The sequence below is a fragment of the Pithys albifrons genome, chromosome 8 (genome assembly GCF_047495875.1).
Source record: "Pithys albifrons albifrons isolate INPA30051 chromosome 8, PitAlb_v1, whole genome shotgun sequence".
Lineage (NCBI taxonomy): Eukaryota > Metazoa > Chordata > Aves > Passeriformes > Thamnophilidae > Pithys > Pithys albifrons.
Genome location: NC_092465.1, coordinates 23,965,591 through 23,980,674, shown reverse-complemented (window position 1 = coordinate 23,980,674; position 15,084 = coordinate 23,965,591). Strand labels below are relative to the sequence as shown.

The following is a 15,084-nucleotide window of genomic DNA, read 5'->3' as shown; positions in this document are numbered from 1 at the left end:
TGCTGCTGGGGCCGTGCCCGGCCGAGGCGGAGCGGCGGCGCAGCGTCCCCCGCCCCTCGGCGCAGCGGGGACAGTGCCACGCCGGCGACCGCCTCGCAGCGACATGGGCCGCGGGCTGACCCTGCTCCTGCTGCCGCTGACGCTGCTGGCGGCCCCCGCGCAGGCCGAGGGCACGGCGGCGGCGGAGCAGGTTCAGATAGAGGTGCTGCACCTCCCCGAGAACTGCAGCCCGAAGAGCAAGAAGGGCGATCTGCTGAACGCACACTATGACGGATTCCTGGCTAACGACGGCTCCAAGTTTTACTGCAGGTGGGACCCCGTGGCACCGGGGCAGGGGGGAGCGGGGGACCCTCCCGGGCCGTGCGTGGCCCAGCCGGGCCCCCCCGCAGGGAGCTGCGGGACACACTCCGTGGCACACCATGGGGCCCACGCTGTCCGCAGCAGCAGTAGTAATTTGCCCCCCTCAGCCTTTATTTTCCTCAGCCGAATGTTGAAGTGTGACAGGGTTTACCCATGATCATGAGGCACCAGCGCGGAGACAGGATGGAAACCAAAGTACTGCCCGAGGCCGTGGCCAGCGATGGGGCCCGATGGGAGGGACGCAGAGAGGCTGTCGCCCACACCCCACATGGAGAACCCCCTTGGCAGGGTGAAAAAAACCCCACCACGTTATCACCTGCCGTGTTCTGTGCTGTAGTCTGTGCAGAAAAACTGGGGTTGGGAGGAGGAGCTCCTGCAGGCTGACAATTTTAGACCAGCTTGAATGCAGCGTGCGCTTCCTCATAGTTGGCACTGCGCGGCAGCCACATGATTACACTTGTGGTTTGCAGCGTTTTTGCCTCTTCACTGTTGCTGGTTTTCTTCCTGATTTGTTGTGCCTGCCCTTTTTGCCCAGTGTTAGCACTTGCGTTTTTGCTTTTTCGCTTTGCCCTACTCATCTATCTTCAGGCTGTTTCCGTTTGGTCTAGATTGCTTTGCACAGAAACTGTTGTGCAAAAGCTGTATTTTTACAGGGCCTTGCTTTTAATGGCAGTCTATCCTACTAGTTTGGCAGGACTGTCCCGTGCGGGAACTATGGAGGGGAGAGGATTTTCTTCCTTTCAGTTACCTGGCTCCCTCCTTACCCATATTTGGACGATCAGACAGCAACTTAGCTTATTATAAAATCTTGATTCATTCCCCTCACTTGTATAATTTAAGAAAAAACATCAATATAGGATAATTCTACATATAACAGTACCGTTTCACTTGCAGTTTTTTGCCTGTTGAAGTGACTGATCTTGGCACATAAAGTGTTGCCCTCTGGCTTTTGAGCTACATTCAGTGCAGCTCCCAGCTGGGGATACCTTACATGACCAAAAGCTGCCTCAGGCATTGAATACCTGGATTGAACAGAGCGGTGGGTGTGCACACAGATTCTCAGGTTCCCCCAACACAGACCTGCATTGTTGGTCCCACCCCATCCTACAGGGATGCGAACTGCTGAAGACTTTCACTTTCTGCTCCTCCCAGCAGTTCTTCTCTCAGAGACTTCCCACAGTGGCACCTTGTTTCTGGCATGCAGTGTACATGATCAGGAAGATCAGATGTTTTTGTAAGAAGTTAAAGAATGAGGGTGTTTTTTATTCCACAAGGAAGTTTTCCCCCTACACATATCAAATTTGACCGTAAGTTAATTATAAATGCAGCAGGAAAAGTGTTAATACTTTGTATTCGTGCACTCTAAACATTGTGTGTTATTAATCTAATGTATGTTTTTACTAACTGTAATTTCAAATTAGGTAAAAAAATACACTAAATTTACCGTTACTGATGCACAATTCTTTTTAATAGTCGGACGCACGATCAAGGTCATCCAAAATGGTTCGTTCTGGGTGTTGGACAAGTCATAAAAGGGTTAGATATTGCTATGATGAATATGTGTCCTGGAGAAAAACGGAAAGTGACAATCCCTCCATCATTGGCATATGGACAGCAAGGATATGGTAAAAAAGAAGTTTTAACACTAAAATTTATCTTTTCTCTGTTTTACCCTTTCAAACATACAGTATTGTAAATGTCTGTAAGAATTGGTGCTTCCATTATTTTTGGAGGTACTGCAGCTGTGCAGCCCAGTCCTGCTCATTGCTGTGCAGTTGTAAGTCCTTGTCATATACCCACACCCAGCCCTTGCAGTTTGCATCAGAGTTCAGTGCCATCATACAAAAAATTGACAGCAAAAAGATCTTCATAATCCATATCAGCATTTTTTGTCTTAATCTATTAAAATCTAGTCGTACTCACTTTCTATTATTAGACTCATGCCTGCTTAGATTTTTAAATGACAATGTGCATCTTCTGACTAAAATGGAAAATGCAGTGCAGTTAATCTAAGTAGAAATAATTTGTTTGAAATACTGCCTAAGTGCTGGATAGTTAATGGATATCATCATCACATTACATAGTAATTGCAACAGTGCAATTCATGAAATCTGATTTGAATAGAAGATAATTCAGTGTGCAGATCACTTTAAAAAAAAGTTCCAGTCTGAGCTTATGCAGTGTTTCAGCACTCCAACATAGCTAACTTTAGCTCTGACAGTAGTTTCTGTGGACAGGTAGCTCCTGTAATGATAGTCTGATAGTGACATGTCAGAATTCAATGCACCAGTCTTGTCTTTCATACAAAAGGAAGAAACAGTGATACAAATTAAAATGTTCTTTACCTCTAATACTAGCGTTAACTGTTTGTTCCAGGTAGCACTTCAAGAAAGTATTATTTTCCCACAGCACACCTGTCCTCTGTCTCAGCGTATTCCTGCATGCTGGGGAAGATGCCTGCCTAATCTTGAATTACAAAAGATGCATGTGGCTTTCTAAATCTTTACATGTCTTTCCTTTGTTGGTATGTATATTTGGAAACTACTGAATTCTAGTATTGTATCTTTCTTTTGTAAGTAGCATTTAAACCATGATCTATATTTAGATGTATTTAAAACGTCTACATTTTTATAGCTTAGAAGGTTAAAATATTTTGAGCTCTGAAACCTGTCATTTTTACTATGGCTGTTTTAAATGAGTAGTCTGAATAATAATTTGATTTACTTTCTGTTTATAAACACAGTATTCTTTAGCTTTTCTTCAGTTTATGAAGGATTGGCACAAGCTCACAATTCTGTCAAAATTCCAAGGTTACAATGTTATGCTCACTGGCTTTGGCTGTGAATAGAAGCAACTTGCATGTTTACATTTTCATTTTACGCTGCATGATTTCTTGATGCTCTTTTGGCACTACTTTTAGACCTCATTAGTTTGTTGCTGTCTCTTCTCAGTTTCATTTTTTGAGAGATGCATGAAACATTGACCTGTGTTTATAGGCAGTGCTGATTTTATATCAGGTGTCAGAAAACACTTTGATCCAGCAATGTTGAAATTTTAACAGGTTTTGTTGTTTTGGTTTTTTTTTAATTCAGAGACCAGACAAAATATTCCAGTAGTTTGGGGGGTTTGTGGTTTTTTTTGGTAGATCAGAGGACTTACATTTTATAGCTTCTTTCTGAGATATACATTTTAAACACTATTTTATATCAAATCCTTTTACCAGTGATATAATTCATGGGAACTGAGGGAAACGTGGTATTACCTGTTTGTTTCTTCAGATGGAAAAAACATAGGAGCATTGGTCTATTACTGTAATATTTGAAATCGATTGCAGATATTTAATAAAGACATACAATTTAGAATCAGTCTCTTAATAAGCCCTATCATGTGACAAGATGTGAAAGAGTGAGAAGTCTAGAAATACTTGTTTTTCATGATAACCCTTTTCTTAGTCTCTACAAGTTTCTCAATTGATATGAGTAATAGAGTTTTGTTCCAAAAAAGTACACGGTTAGCACGTTTCTCTCAAAATCATTTATCTAACACAATGGAACCATCTTCCTGTCTAGATGCACAATATTTAAATTCAGAGTTTAATCTGAATATAACAGATTTTTTAAGAAAAAAAGAAACGGCTTTACATGTGAATTCATCATGTGATCTCTGACCATAGAGTCTGATTTCTTAAATGCTTTTTTTTCTTTTTATTCATAGCACAGGGCAAGATTCCACCCAATGCAACATTGATCTTTGAGATTGAACTTTATGCAGTAAATAAAGGACCTCGTAGCGTTGAAGCATTTAATGAAATAGACAAGGACAGTGACAAGAAACTCTCTGAACTTGAGGTAATATAATGTAAATAATTTGAAATAATTTATAAAATTATAGGAATGGTTTCATTAGTTTGTCTTTACATGAGCTTCCTCTGCTACAGTTGATCACATAAGGCTTCTGTGTGCTTACACAAGCTACACTGTGCAATGCTGAAGTTTGCTTTAATACATTAATACATCTCAGACTTCTGTAGACGAACTGTAGATGTGTCTGCACTGGAATCACAATAACTTAGGTGGACACCCGAGGTGTCCTCAAAGATAGCTGTTGAGTACTGGCATAAAAATCACAACAGTTTGCCTTTTTTCTTATCCTTATAGATAAGCCAGTATCTGAAAGAAGAATTTGCAAGAGATGGCAAAAAGCGTCATCCCTCAGCCCATGATGAAATCTTAGCTGACATATTTAAAAAGAATGACCATGATGGAGATGGCTTCATATCAGCAAAGGAGTACAACGTCTACCAGCATGATGAACTCTAAGTACTTTAAAAAAATTTTGGCTGTTTTCTGGACACTGAATCCTAAATAATAATACTTTGTCATAGAATTTTTTGTATTTTTTTATAGTGGCATCTTTTTATATCTTTTAAGGTGACTGTAAAAATCTTATTTTTAACATTCAACTAATAAAATGTGTTAGACATTTCAAAAGAAAGAAATGAAATGGGAAAACACCATGATTTCTTATTAGTGGTTCTTGCATCATGTTCCAGTCTACAGTATTGCTTAGCAGTCTTTTTTATTGTGTAAAATACCAATGCAAATAATTATTTCTGTCCTATTGATCCACAAAAGTGGATCCAGTAACTGTTGACAGAGTTAGAACGTAAGTGATGAACACTTCTCAATCACCTGTAAAATAGAAGGGAAAACAGAATCCCAGGAATGTAACTTGGTCAGACCCCTGCATGCTCCTAGGCCAGCTTCTCAAGGAACAATTGGTTACAGCAATTAACCATAAAAGGCCTTAAAGTAAATGAATGCTGTCTCCGGAATGTTAAGATAAGAACACAAATGATATTTTTAAAGTGAAAATACCATCTTTAATATTAATATCAATAAGGGCGGTCCCATGGTGTAAAGGAGAGCACTCTGGACTCTGAATCCCAAGGACCTGAGTTCAAGTCTCAGTGGGGACCGTCCCCTGGCAGTTCAAGCCTCCCTGCCATCCGATCCCATCAGATCTTGGATGCTCAGCAGGGTCAGCCCCGGTTAGTACCGGGTGCTGTGACAGTCCCGAGGACTTCACTGTCACTGTCCAAGCTCGCTCGGCCATGGCAGATGGACCTTGGGACTTAAATGGTGGGGCCAGTTCTGTGCACGCTGTGCCTCACCTAAAACATCCACTGTGCAGGCTGGAAGGGCACACCCACGTGGGGAGAGCCCTGCCCAAATCTTCGTTCGCGAAGTCTTGCCATACATACAATATGAATAATTTGGTGTTGATGAAAAAGCAATATTTTAAGTGAGTTTTTAAACTTTGACTTAGTAAAATTATCAAGTTACCCAGTTGATTCAGCAGCAGCACCAAATTAAAAATTTACACTATCATAATTTCCTTAGATGAGATAGAAGATGATGGCAGATACTATATACAAACATAAATAATTATTTGGGCATCATTCTGGTTTCCCTCCCTCTGGAGAATGCAAAGGATTAGCAATAGTTAAGAGTACTTCAATCTCAATAACCGTTCTGCTTATGCAGATGTCACCACAACACTTGCATAATGTACTTCACTTTTCTCACATTAAAAGTAGTGGCTGTATTCCTTTCAACATGTAATAATCAGATGTGCACAGTGAAAGTGGCAGCACATGTGAAAAAAGCTTCCATAGCTGAGTTATCCTTAAAATAATTTTAAAAGGTAGAAAAACATTTTTTGGTTTACCAGGTTAAAAAACAGCATGGTGAGAGAAAGCTTCACCAGCACCCTGTCTGACAGCATGCCCAGTCCCAGACCTGAACACAACTCTGGTGCCCTCCCAGGTTCCTGTTCTCAATAGACCTAATGTACTGTGTTTGAGAATTGCCAGTTAAAGACTCATTCCTGAAGTCTTGGTGTGTTTTCAAAAGTTTCCAAAACATTTTCTGCTAAGCAATTTTTTTCTGAACACATAAAAGGAAGTCAAGAGCAGCTGTGACAAAAAATCCAAATGCAGAAGATGGAGCAGCTGGTACCTTTTCAGTAATCTAAACAAACTGTTGACATATGGCAACAGCATCCTAATATGGATCGCCTCTCCGTGGTTTCAGTTGTTCCCTTTTGTAAATGAAACATTAGACTGAGTTTTAGCATGTTTTTTAATCTGATACTTCAATTAATCATTCATGAGAACACTAAATTATTAACAAATATTCTCATTTAACCATCATGTGCCAGTGTAGAGAAAGGCAACATTTTGGGGGTTTAACTAGCTTGTGTAAACAACTTAAAGTAATTTCTAGTGTATATTTTGACATGAAAATACAGTTTAAGAGTGTATTTTTCATTATCATAATGAGAAGGCTCTAGAAAGAAGAAAAGCAGTGTCAGGGAATGCACGAGAGTGTTTTAAAAGTAAAAGGTCATTGACTGTGAAGCAAAGAATTGGAAGGTAACAGTGTAATAAAACATTTTGCACTTTCACTATTTTGCATTTCACAATTTGTGTCATATTTGCTAACACTTAAAAGTTTGTGGCACAGTTATATGCCCATGTCTGTGACAAGAGGCACTTATCTAGCTCAGTTACTTTACTCTCTTATGCCAGAGGTCAAAACAGGGCACAGCATGCAGTCGTACATACTTTTGTCCATTAAAAGAACATTCCAGGCATCCGTAGACTGTCTCCCTTTTAGAACTTCCCATTCCACAGAGGACACAAGGACCTTTGGGGATGTTGTTATTAAGTAAATTAATTCGGATATGAGAACCTTCTCTGAGATAGCTTGTAGAGAGATCAGTCATGCTTGCAGCTTTTTCATAATAATCTGTAAAAAGGTCCTCCAAGTAAGGATCAGAGTTAGCAATGATTTCCACTACTCCTTTATCTGAAAAAGAATGCACAAGAAAAAGAAGCAATGATTGTCATTACATTATGAACTGTTGTTTAAAAAACATGCCAGCCTAATTATAGAAATAACAACTGATTCACAAAACTATTCTAGGCATGCCATATAGATTACTTCCCATCAAAAACTCTGTAATGCTGCAAAATTTTTCTATAACTTCACATAAGACACTTACAAAAGCCAGAATTTTTTGTATATGACCTATATAATTATATTTTTAGAAATAAAAGATAGGCATGGGGCAAGCTTCTGAGAAATTGGTGCAAAGTCAAATCACAGCTGTGTTCTTCTGTGGTTTTAGTTTTGCATTTCCAGTTTTATTTTCTAAACATTGTAAATTTGCTTTTCTTGCCTGTTATTTACAAATAAATCCCACTAATACTTAACAGGTTTAGAAAACTTGGAGAACTGCCTGTTGACATCTTAGCAGATTGCTGAGCATCCAGGTATTAGGAACTACCTACCTTTTCCCTATCTCTTCAGTGATTGCCTAGTTTAAATTGAATGACAACTACATGACTAGAGCTACTGGAGGTGTATCATACCCACTGAAGATTTATTCCCTTAGTTTGGACTGGGGCAGCACTGGTCTTGGTTCATAAATGGCCTTTGACTGAGAGAGGGATACAGTGGAGCAAGGGCACCTACACAGAGCAGCCTCTAAAGGACATGTTCACCGCTCAGCATTTATCTTCACACTCAGATTTGCAGATATATAAAGTGCTTGGACCAAGGAGTATTACACGTATAAGATCTTGGTCTGAAGAAAATAGAGGTGGAGACAGTGACACTCAGTTTTGTTGGATGCTGTGTTCATATTTGAATAAAGAATACTATGATGGTATCTTGCCTGTGTCCCTGCCATGTGAACATATAGCCTAAGGAGTATATTTAAATATTTAAATTAACATTGTTTGGTATTTAAACTTACAGAATTTGCCCTCAAATACTACTAGAGATTATAACTTGTATTGCATAACACAAGCTGTAAATGGCAAGCACATGAAATCTGTTCAGTGTTAACTGTACTTAGTTGTATAGTTACTCCATACCAGTTTAGCAAGAGCCGTAACTTTAAGATCTTTAGAGTTTTAATGAACAGCAATACCATAGATCTGTTATTTCTGAAAGAGACAGATCCTCAAATATAAATTTTAATAACTTTAAATAATTTCAATACACTAGAAATTAAGAGGCACATTTTCCATAAAAATTTCTTTCTTTAAACAGTCAACTTGCACAGAAATTAAGGAAACAAAAATACACTTTTGTGCATTAAATAAGACATTTGTATATAAATATCAAAAGTCATACTGCGATGAAACAGATTATTCTTTAATCTTCTTAATTTGGTCAGTGATGATGGTCCAGATTTCTCCTTTTCAAATCCTCCTTTTGAAATTGGAGTCACACACAGTTCTGTAAAAATGAAAAATAAGTTTTTAAAGGAACAAAATATAAAATCCATAATTGCACAACAGAGCTTAATATGTTTTCTAATCAATGAAGTTAACTGTTAGCTTTGCTAACATTTTTAATGGCTACTACAACTATTTAATACAACTCTGCACACTGGAATAGTCCTTAGAATCAAATTACACGGATTCAATAGGAATTTTTAAATGTTGATGGCTTTCAAATAACATCATCGGAGCTTGTTTTGTTTCACACACAAGTTATGGCCATGTTAAGGGACTAAGACAGTCAGTGTCATATAAACAAAAGCCCTAATTCTGAAGGTGAAACATTTCTGTGGTTTTATTTGAAACTAAAAATGAACAGTAACAAGCAGGGCTGTGAGTTCTGTAGTCACCTCTTCCAATACTGAATGAACTATTAAAACCTTTTTTTCTTTTTTAATAAAAACAAGTATCATCTATGTTTCTATCCATAATTTGAAAGAAAATCTTTAAAATTAAATATTAGCTACATAAATTTTTTGTTAGTTTCCATTAACTGTGATTATTTCCTCATAAATATCTCCAGATATTCATATGCGGTAATGATGTATCAGGCTGACATTAAAGCCCCAACAGAAGTAAATGTTAGCTTAGGTTAGAAGTTCTGTACAATTTTCTTTACTTGGGTCTTTATAATTGCCTGTTTTATACAAAACTGATCAGATAGTCTTATAAGCCTGCTCCTTACAGACTAGAAATATGTGATTTTTTTATTCCATACAACTGCAGGATTAAAAATAAATACAAAATTATACAAACTTTTAAAAAACGTATCCATGGCAGCCTGTTTCTAGCACCTGCCTGGCTTATCTGTTCCTTAGAAGGTCAGAACACTTATGCACATAAAATTAAAGCATACCATTGAATACTATCAGGACTAATGTATATCAAGAGTAATAAAACTGTTTTAAAAATGAAGATCATTATAAATAATAGCATAATGACAGTAATTCACATCACTTACCAAAATTACCATCCAAATGAATATATAGTTCAAATACACTAAAAGCAATAGTTGTATGTGCAGGAAAAACAATGGCTTTGTCCCGCCCTTTGTTATTCTGATCTTCAATAATGTGAAACTATAATTTAGAAAAGCATCAAAAGAAAAAAGTTACAAATTGCCATTAAAAAATAAGCTAAATATTATCTCTACTGCATCTATTGAGAATTATAATGTCAGGAGGAAACTTTGAAGCTCAAATTCATAACTTAAGAATTTTCTATTAACTCCTTTGCATTTTAATAAAGTTTGATACAGAGATAGTAACTGCATTTGCATCACTCATTGAAAGGTACATGAATGACTTATAAATACTAGTAATGAGCAAAGTCAGAAGATTTGTAGGTTCAATTATTCAAACATATAGAGCAGGAGAGGGAGGAAGGACATAAGAGGGAGTAAGATGCCGACCCTTGAAAGAAATAATAAGAACCTGGAGTTCCAAGATGTTTTAGAAGATGACTATAATAAAGAAAGATAGGTTATACATTTATTAGAAAGTCAAACTAGGAAGATGAAAATTCCACATTTTTCCTGAGTCTTCACCCCAGGCAATGGCTTGTTGTCTGGCCATCCTTTTATGTATTTCCCATCCCTCAGTCACATGAGCATTGCTAAAAAAAGACCAACTTTTAAATGACTTTACATCAGTACAATAATATTGATTTACTTCAGATTTTTTCTGAGCTTACATAATACAAATCCAATTAAATCCAAACATAAAATGTATAAAAATTAGCTTTTTATGCTTGATCATATAAGTAAAAGAACTTTGTCAAACATATTTACCCTCATTGTCTCTCCACGCATTCCAGTATGGACAGTTAATGAGCACTGCCTTGTAGTTCGAATACTTTCCATGACCACACACAAGATTTCTGTCCTACTTTTTCTTAATTGATGGACCAGACAATGATCAAAGTTTATTTTTCTAAAAAAAAAAAAAAAAAGAGGAAGGCAGGAAGGAAATTCAGACCTGATTAGCAATTTACAAAGCAGCTAATAGAATTAGTAACTTTAAATCAGTAAATGAATCACCATAATGTAGCAGTGAAACAACTGACTGGGGAGGTCTCTGGAGACCTAATACTGGTTTTCAGTGTTTGGGAACAGAAGAACTAAAAAATTAGGACAAAGCCAATAAAGTACAAATGTTAGAGAGGATGTCTGGGACACCCTGGAAAATTCAAAGTCAGTCCATCTGACTCTGTTTTTAGTGCCTGTAACTGAAAAAAAAAAACCAAAAACCCTGTATCACTTAAAAACATTGAACAATCATGAAACAAATGTTTCTAGGAGAATTTCCTCTAACACTGAATCTTTTTATCAGGAGACTAGATCCTCTTTCCCCACCCCCAGTTATTAATGAAGTTCAGAGGTTACAAATAAAGCAGGAAGAGAGGTACAGAACATGAGATCTTACAGATGCAAAATGAAATGCACTCCTTGGTAAAGAACAAAAAGAAACAATATATATTTGAAAATGCAAAAGTTGCATTATGCATAGTAAATAATTTACTGGGATGAAGCACTGAATTCGCTGGGATGATACTGTGACCTAGGGACAATTTTTTAAATACAATATTAAAAATGACGCCTACAATTAGTCTCATCATATTTCTACATCTGACATTCGTGCTAGCACCGTGGGAACACACAGTTCATTTTCATTGTCCACAGCTCAACAGGAATGTTTGTAAAACAATTCTGGATTTAGAGAAAAGTCACAGAAGGTTATTAAAAATTCAAGTAGATAAACCTATTTTGCTTTTCAAAGAAAAGGGTGTTTAGTAACTTCATAAAACCTCAAAGTACCTACATAGGCACAAATATATGTCGCTCTCTAGTTCATCAAAGACAAAGAAATCCTATTTCTGAAACCTGGAGCTGGGTAATGTCATTCAAAGTAATTTCAAATTTTCAATACTATGGTATAACATAGATAGAAGCTTGGATGGACTCTTTCTCTCTGAATATGTTTTGTTTTTTTTCCTGAGAGATGCACTGTAATTCAAACTAGAATTCAGAAAATTTGTGCAGTCTGTATTATACAGAGGGTCATGTGTCTAATCCCAGTGATCCAACCTGAGACTCTTGAAAATAGCAGATGATGACTGCTATTGGTTGACTAAAAATAATCAAAACCTAAGCATTTCAGACTTTCAACCTAACTGTATGAAATATAATTATGGAACCAGAAATCAAAATATAACCTTGTAGTAAGTTCTTTAAGTAATCTTGGTACTTCAACCTCATGTTTGGTCACTATGCCAAATGAAGCTTTAAAGGCAACAGAATCTGATCCAGCAACATCAAAACCAACATCATTCATTATCTGATTTCCTCTTCTGCCATTAAGTGAAACATCAGATTTGTCTTCATAGTTGAGCAACTGGTAAGATGAGACACCTGAATAAAAGAAGAAATTAATTGTTTGATGAAAAGTCTGAGCGCAGTATTTTCACAGAGCAAGACTAAAAGGTCCCATTCCTACTGTGTCTCACCATTTTGTTGTGAAATTCAGAGCAACATTGAGCACTTATTGGTGTCACTACTGATGACTGCTGGAAAGAGAGCACACAGGAGTCAGAGGGATGAAATGGTGATTAGGTCTATTTCTAAATTTCTGTGCTTACCGTTATTCTCCTAAAGTACTTCTACTTGTAGTGATGTTGTTGGAACACATGAACTATACATGTGGTGTGTTGTGGCTTTAATGACAGAGGCTCTGAAAACAACAATTACTCAGCAGAGGCCATGCAGAACATTAATACTAGGAATAAAGTAGTAAAAAAATATTAGGGAATTCTGATATTTGTCTAGATGCAGTACAAATGACACCAACATGTCTTAATTTTTGCAATATGTGAATGAGACATGAGTGTGCCAGTGACATTAACTCTGCCTTTTACCTGACATATCACATGTAGAAAGACTTACCACATTTTCCATTTATGCCTAATGATTACAGGGACTATGTCAGATTCGTTTTAAGGAAAACAACAAATTAATTCTGACTTACTTGAAGTTTGCATTGAATTACTGTACAATCAAAGGGTAGGTACCAAAGCATTTCTATAATTCTGTCTTTATAACCTTAAATGAATTTCCATTGCACTAACAGAAAAAATAGTAGGATGCATTGGCTGCCAAGTTAAAATGAACACAGGGATTTGACATCCAATACATTTAAGAATCTGGGTTTTACTCCTTTTTTTGTTTTTAATCCTTTGAAGCTTTTAGGATAAACTGACATTATGAAGTCACCTACTATGAATCCTGTTTGTTTTTATTTTTAAACAAACAAACAAACAAAGGGTTCACATATTTTCATAATTATAAAATGATTGAAGACATTCACCTTTGTCACATAAAAAAGGAAATTCAATTACAAAGCTCTTTGCTTATGTTAAAGGACAATACTTTCTGCACATAATATTTAACCTTTATAGAAAAGACTAGCAAGCTTTTCTGAGAATTTGTAATGATATTTTGCAATCCTTTTCTCAGAAATTTTTATAAGAGTTTTCAATATTTTTTTTCATTCAGGACAAGCCAGCTGCCTTTTTCTGGTTGTAAGATTAGTAGGATTAGTGGGATTACATTTTTTTTTTTTCATCATGTTTGAATCCTGGAATCCCCTTTTTGTGGGGTCAACTGGTATTTCTGCTTTCTTGTGCTCATAATGGTTTGTCTTAGTAGAATTTATAATTAATGCATTTCATATGTAATTAATATCGATATTTTTGTAAAAATTTACATGTTTAAAAAACAAAGCAATGAAACTGTTTTGAGAAAATGTAGCATGTGGACAGGGATTACACACTTTTCAAAGGAAGGTACAGGAAAATATAGTTCAATTTTGAACCTCCTCATTCATACAGAATCTTGTCAAAAATTAATGTTATTGCATAGCAAAGGCAATTTGAACACCATTAAACTCTTTAAATACACCAAATAGATTACAAATGTGGAAAAAATCTCACAGAAATCCAATTATATCAGTCAGTAGCTGTTGTCAAATGCTTCTGCCTGTGCAGAGTCCAGTTCAGAACCAGGGACTACTAGCATGGAACAGCTGTGCAACTGAGGCCATTCTTACACACTTAAAAGTGAATATACAGAGAAAAGTGTACATTAAAAACAAATTTTAAGTATCAATTAATCAATATAGATCAGTACAACTGTCAAGAATTTGTGGTTAGTGAAACAGCAAAGCTCAACTGAATTAGTTTCATACTAGTTCAGAAAATATCAAGGGTTTTTATTATAACTGACTTTCTTTTTTAACTCTTGTTCCAGAAGGCCCATTTTTTTCCTTTTTTTAACCATTCTCATACTTTTTTCTTAAATATTTATTACTAAGCAAGAAAAATAATATTACCCATTTACAAAAGAACCATCATGCTACTTGCAGCTTAAACTATGTCTACCGTTCTGTATTTACTAGAAAACATGCATTTTTCCACTTTAAAGAAAGATAAAAATCTTACCTGCAGAAATTTCTTTCTCCCCTTGAAGAATGTCTTTTAATGTGAAAGGTGTTGAAGCAAATTTAGACTTCTTTGAAAGCAAACATTTTCGTTTTTTGATCACAAGGCTCAAAGGCTGGTATTTGTCAGCTTCACTGAGGCTGGGCACTGGAACTAGTCTTCCTCCATCACCAACCTGTTTAACAAAGTTTTTGGTTGCAGCAGCAAACATATTATGACATTAGTAATGATAAAAATAAAAAGTTCTGTATCAAGTGTAACTTCCAGACATCAAGCCCATGTTCAGTTCTTTTCATAATGTTCTTTGAAACAAATAGACATGCTTAAAAAAACAACACACACACACACAAAAAAAAAAAAAAGCTGTCAAACTCTTTGGGTTTTTTTCCCAGATTGAGTTATATTTCACTTCAACAGCATCCTAGCTACCAAAATTCTGCAGTGTATTGCTTGAGACTTCTCTCAAAGACCTTCAATTAAGCTCTCTAATTCTGTGTGATGAATAATGAATTACCAGTGTAAACTGATAGGGAAATGGTTGCCCTTTTCTTGGCTGTTTGCAGCTACTGTCTGAAATCAAAATTTACAGCCAAAGAAACAGAAGACTAACTTCCCCAACCCTTAGCTTCTCACTAGGAGATATTGATGTGTTGCTGTTTGTTTGTTGGGTCCTTGCTGCAGCTGAATTCTGGTGGTTTACCTATAACCAGCAAAGCAGCCCAGACACGCTCTGGGAGGCGGCTGGAATTACACATTCCTGAACGCCCCTGGGTCTGATGAGACCATATTGCCTTTCACAGCACTTGCATAAGCTACTTGTGAGAGCTCAGCTGGGCAGCAAGTGTGGTGGTGGGCTGAAGGGTAAGACTGGAGAT

General features: G+C 36.8%; 2 protein-coding genes across 2 annotated transcripts; one reads left to right on the top strand and one right to left on the bottom strand.

The window, feature by feature from the left end:
• Positions 1-8: 8 nt before the first annotated feature.
• On the top strand, positions 9-9,271 carry FKBP7 (FKBP prolyl isomerase 7). The gene is made up of 4 exons (XM_071561763.1): positions 9-309; positions 1,834-1,985; positions 4,075-4,208; positions 4,518-9,271. The coding sequence occupies exons 1-4, from the start codon at positions 104-106 to the stop codon at positions 4,677-4,679; spliced, it is 654 nt and encodes a 217-aa protein (XP_071417864.1). The 5' UTR covers positions 9-103; the 3' UTR covers positions 4,680-9,271.
• Positions 6,498-14,420, bottom strand: PJVK (pejvakin). The gene is made up of 6 exons (XM_071561760.1): positions 14,210-14,420; positions 11,930-12,125; positions 10,506-10,647; positions 9,678-9,795; positions 8,568-8,672; positions 6,498-7,232 (listed from the first exon to the last, which is right to left on the bottom strand). The coding sequence occupies exons 1-6, from the start codon at positions 14,418-14,420 to the stop codon at positions 6,931-6,933; spliced, it is 1,074 nt and encodes a 357-aa protein (XP_071417861.1). The 3' UTR covers positions 6,498-6,930.
• Positions 14,421-15,084: the final 664 nt, after the last annotated feature.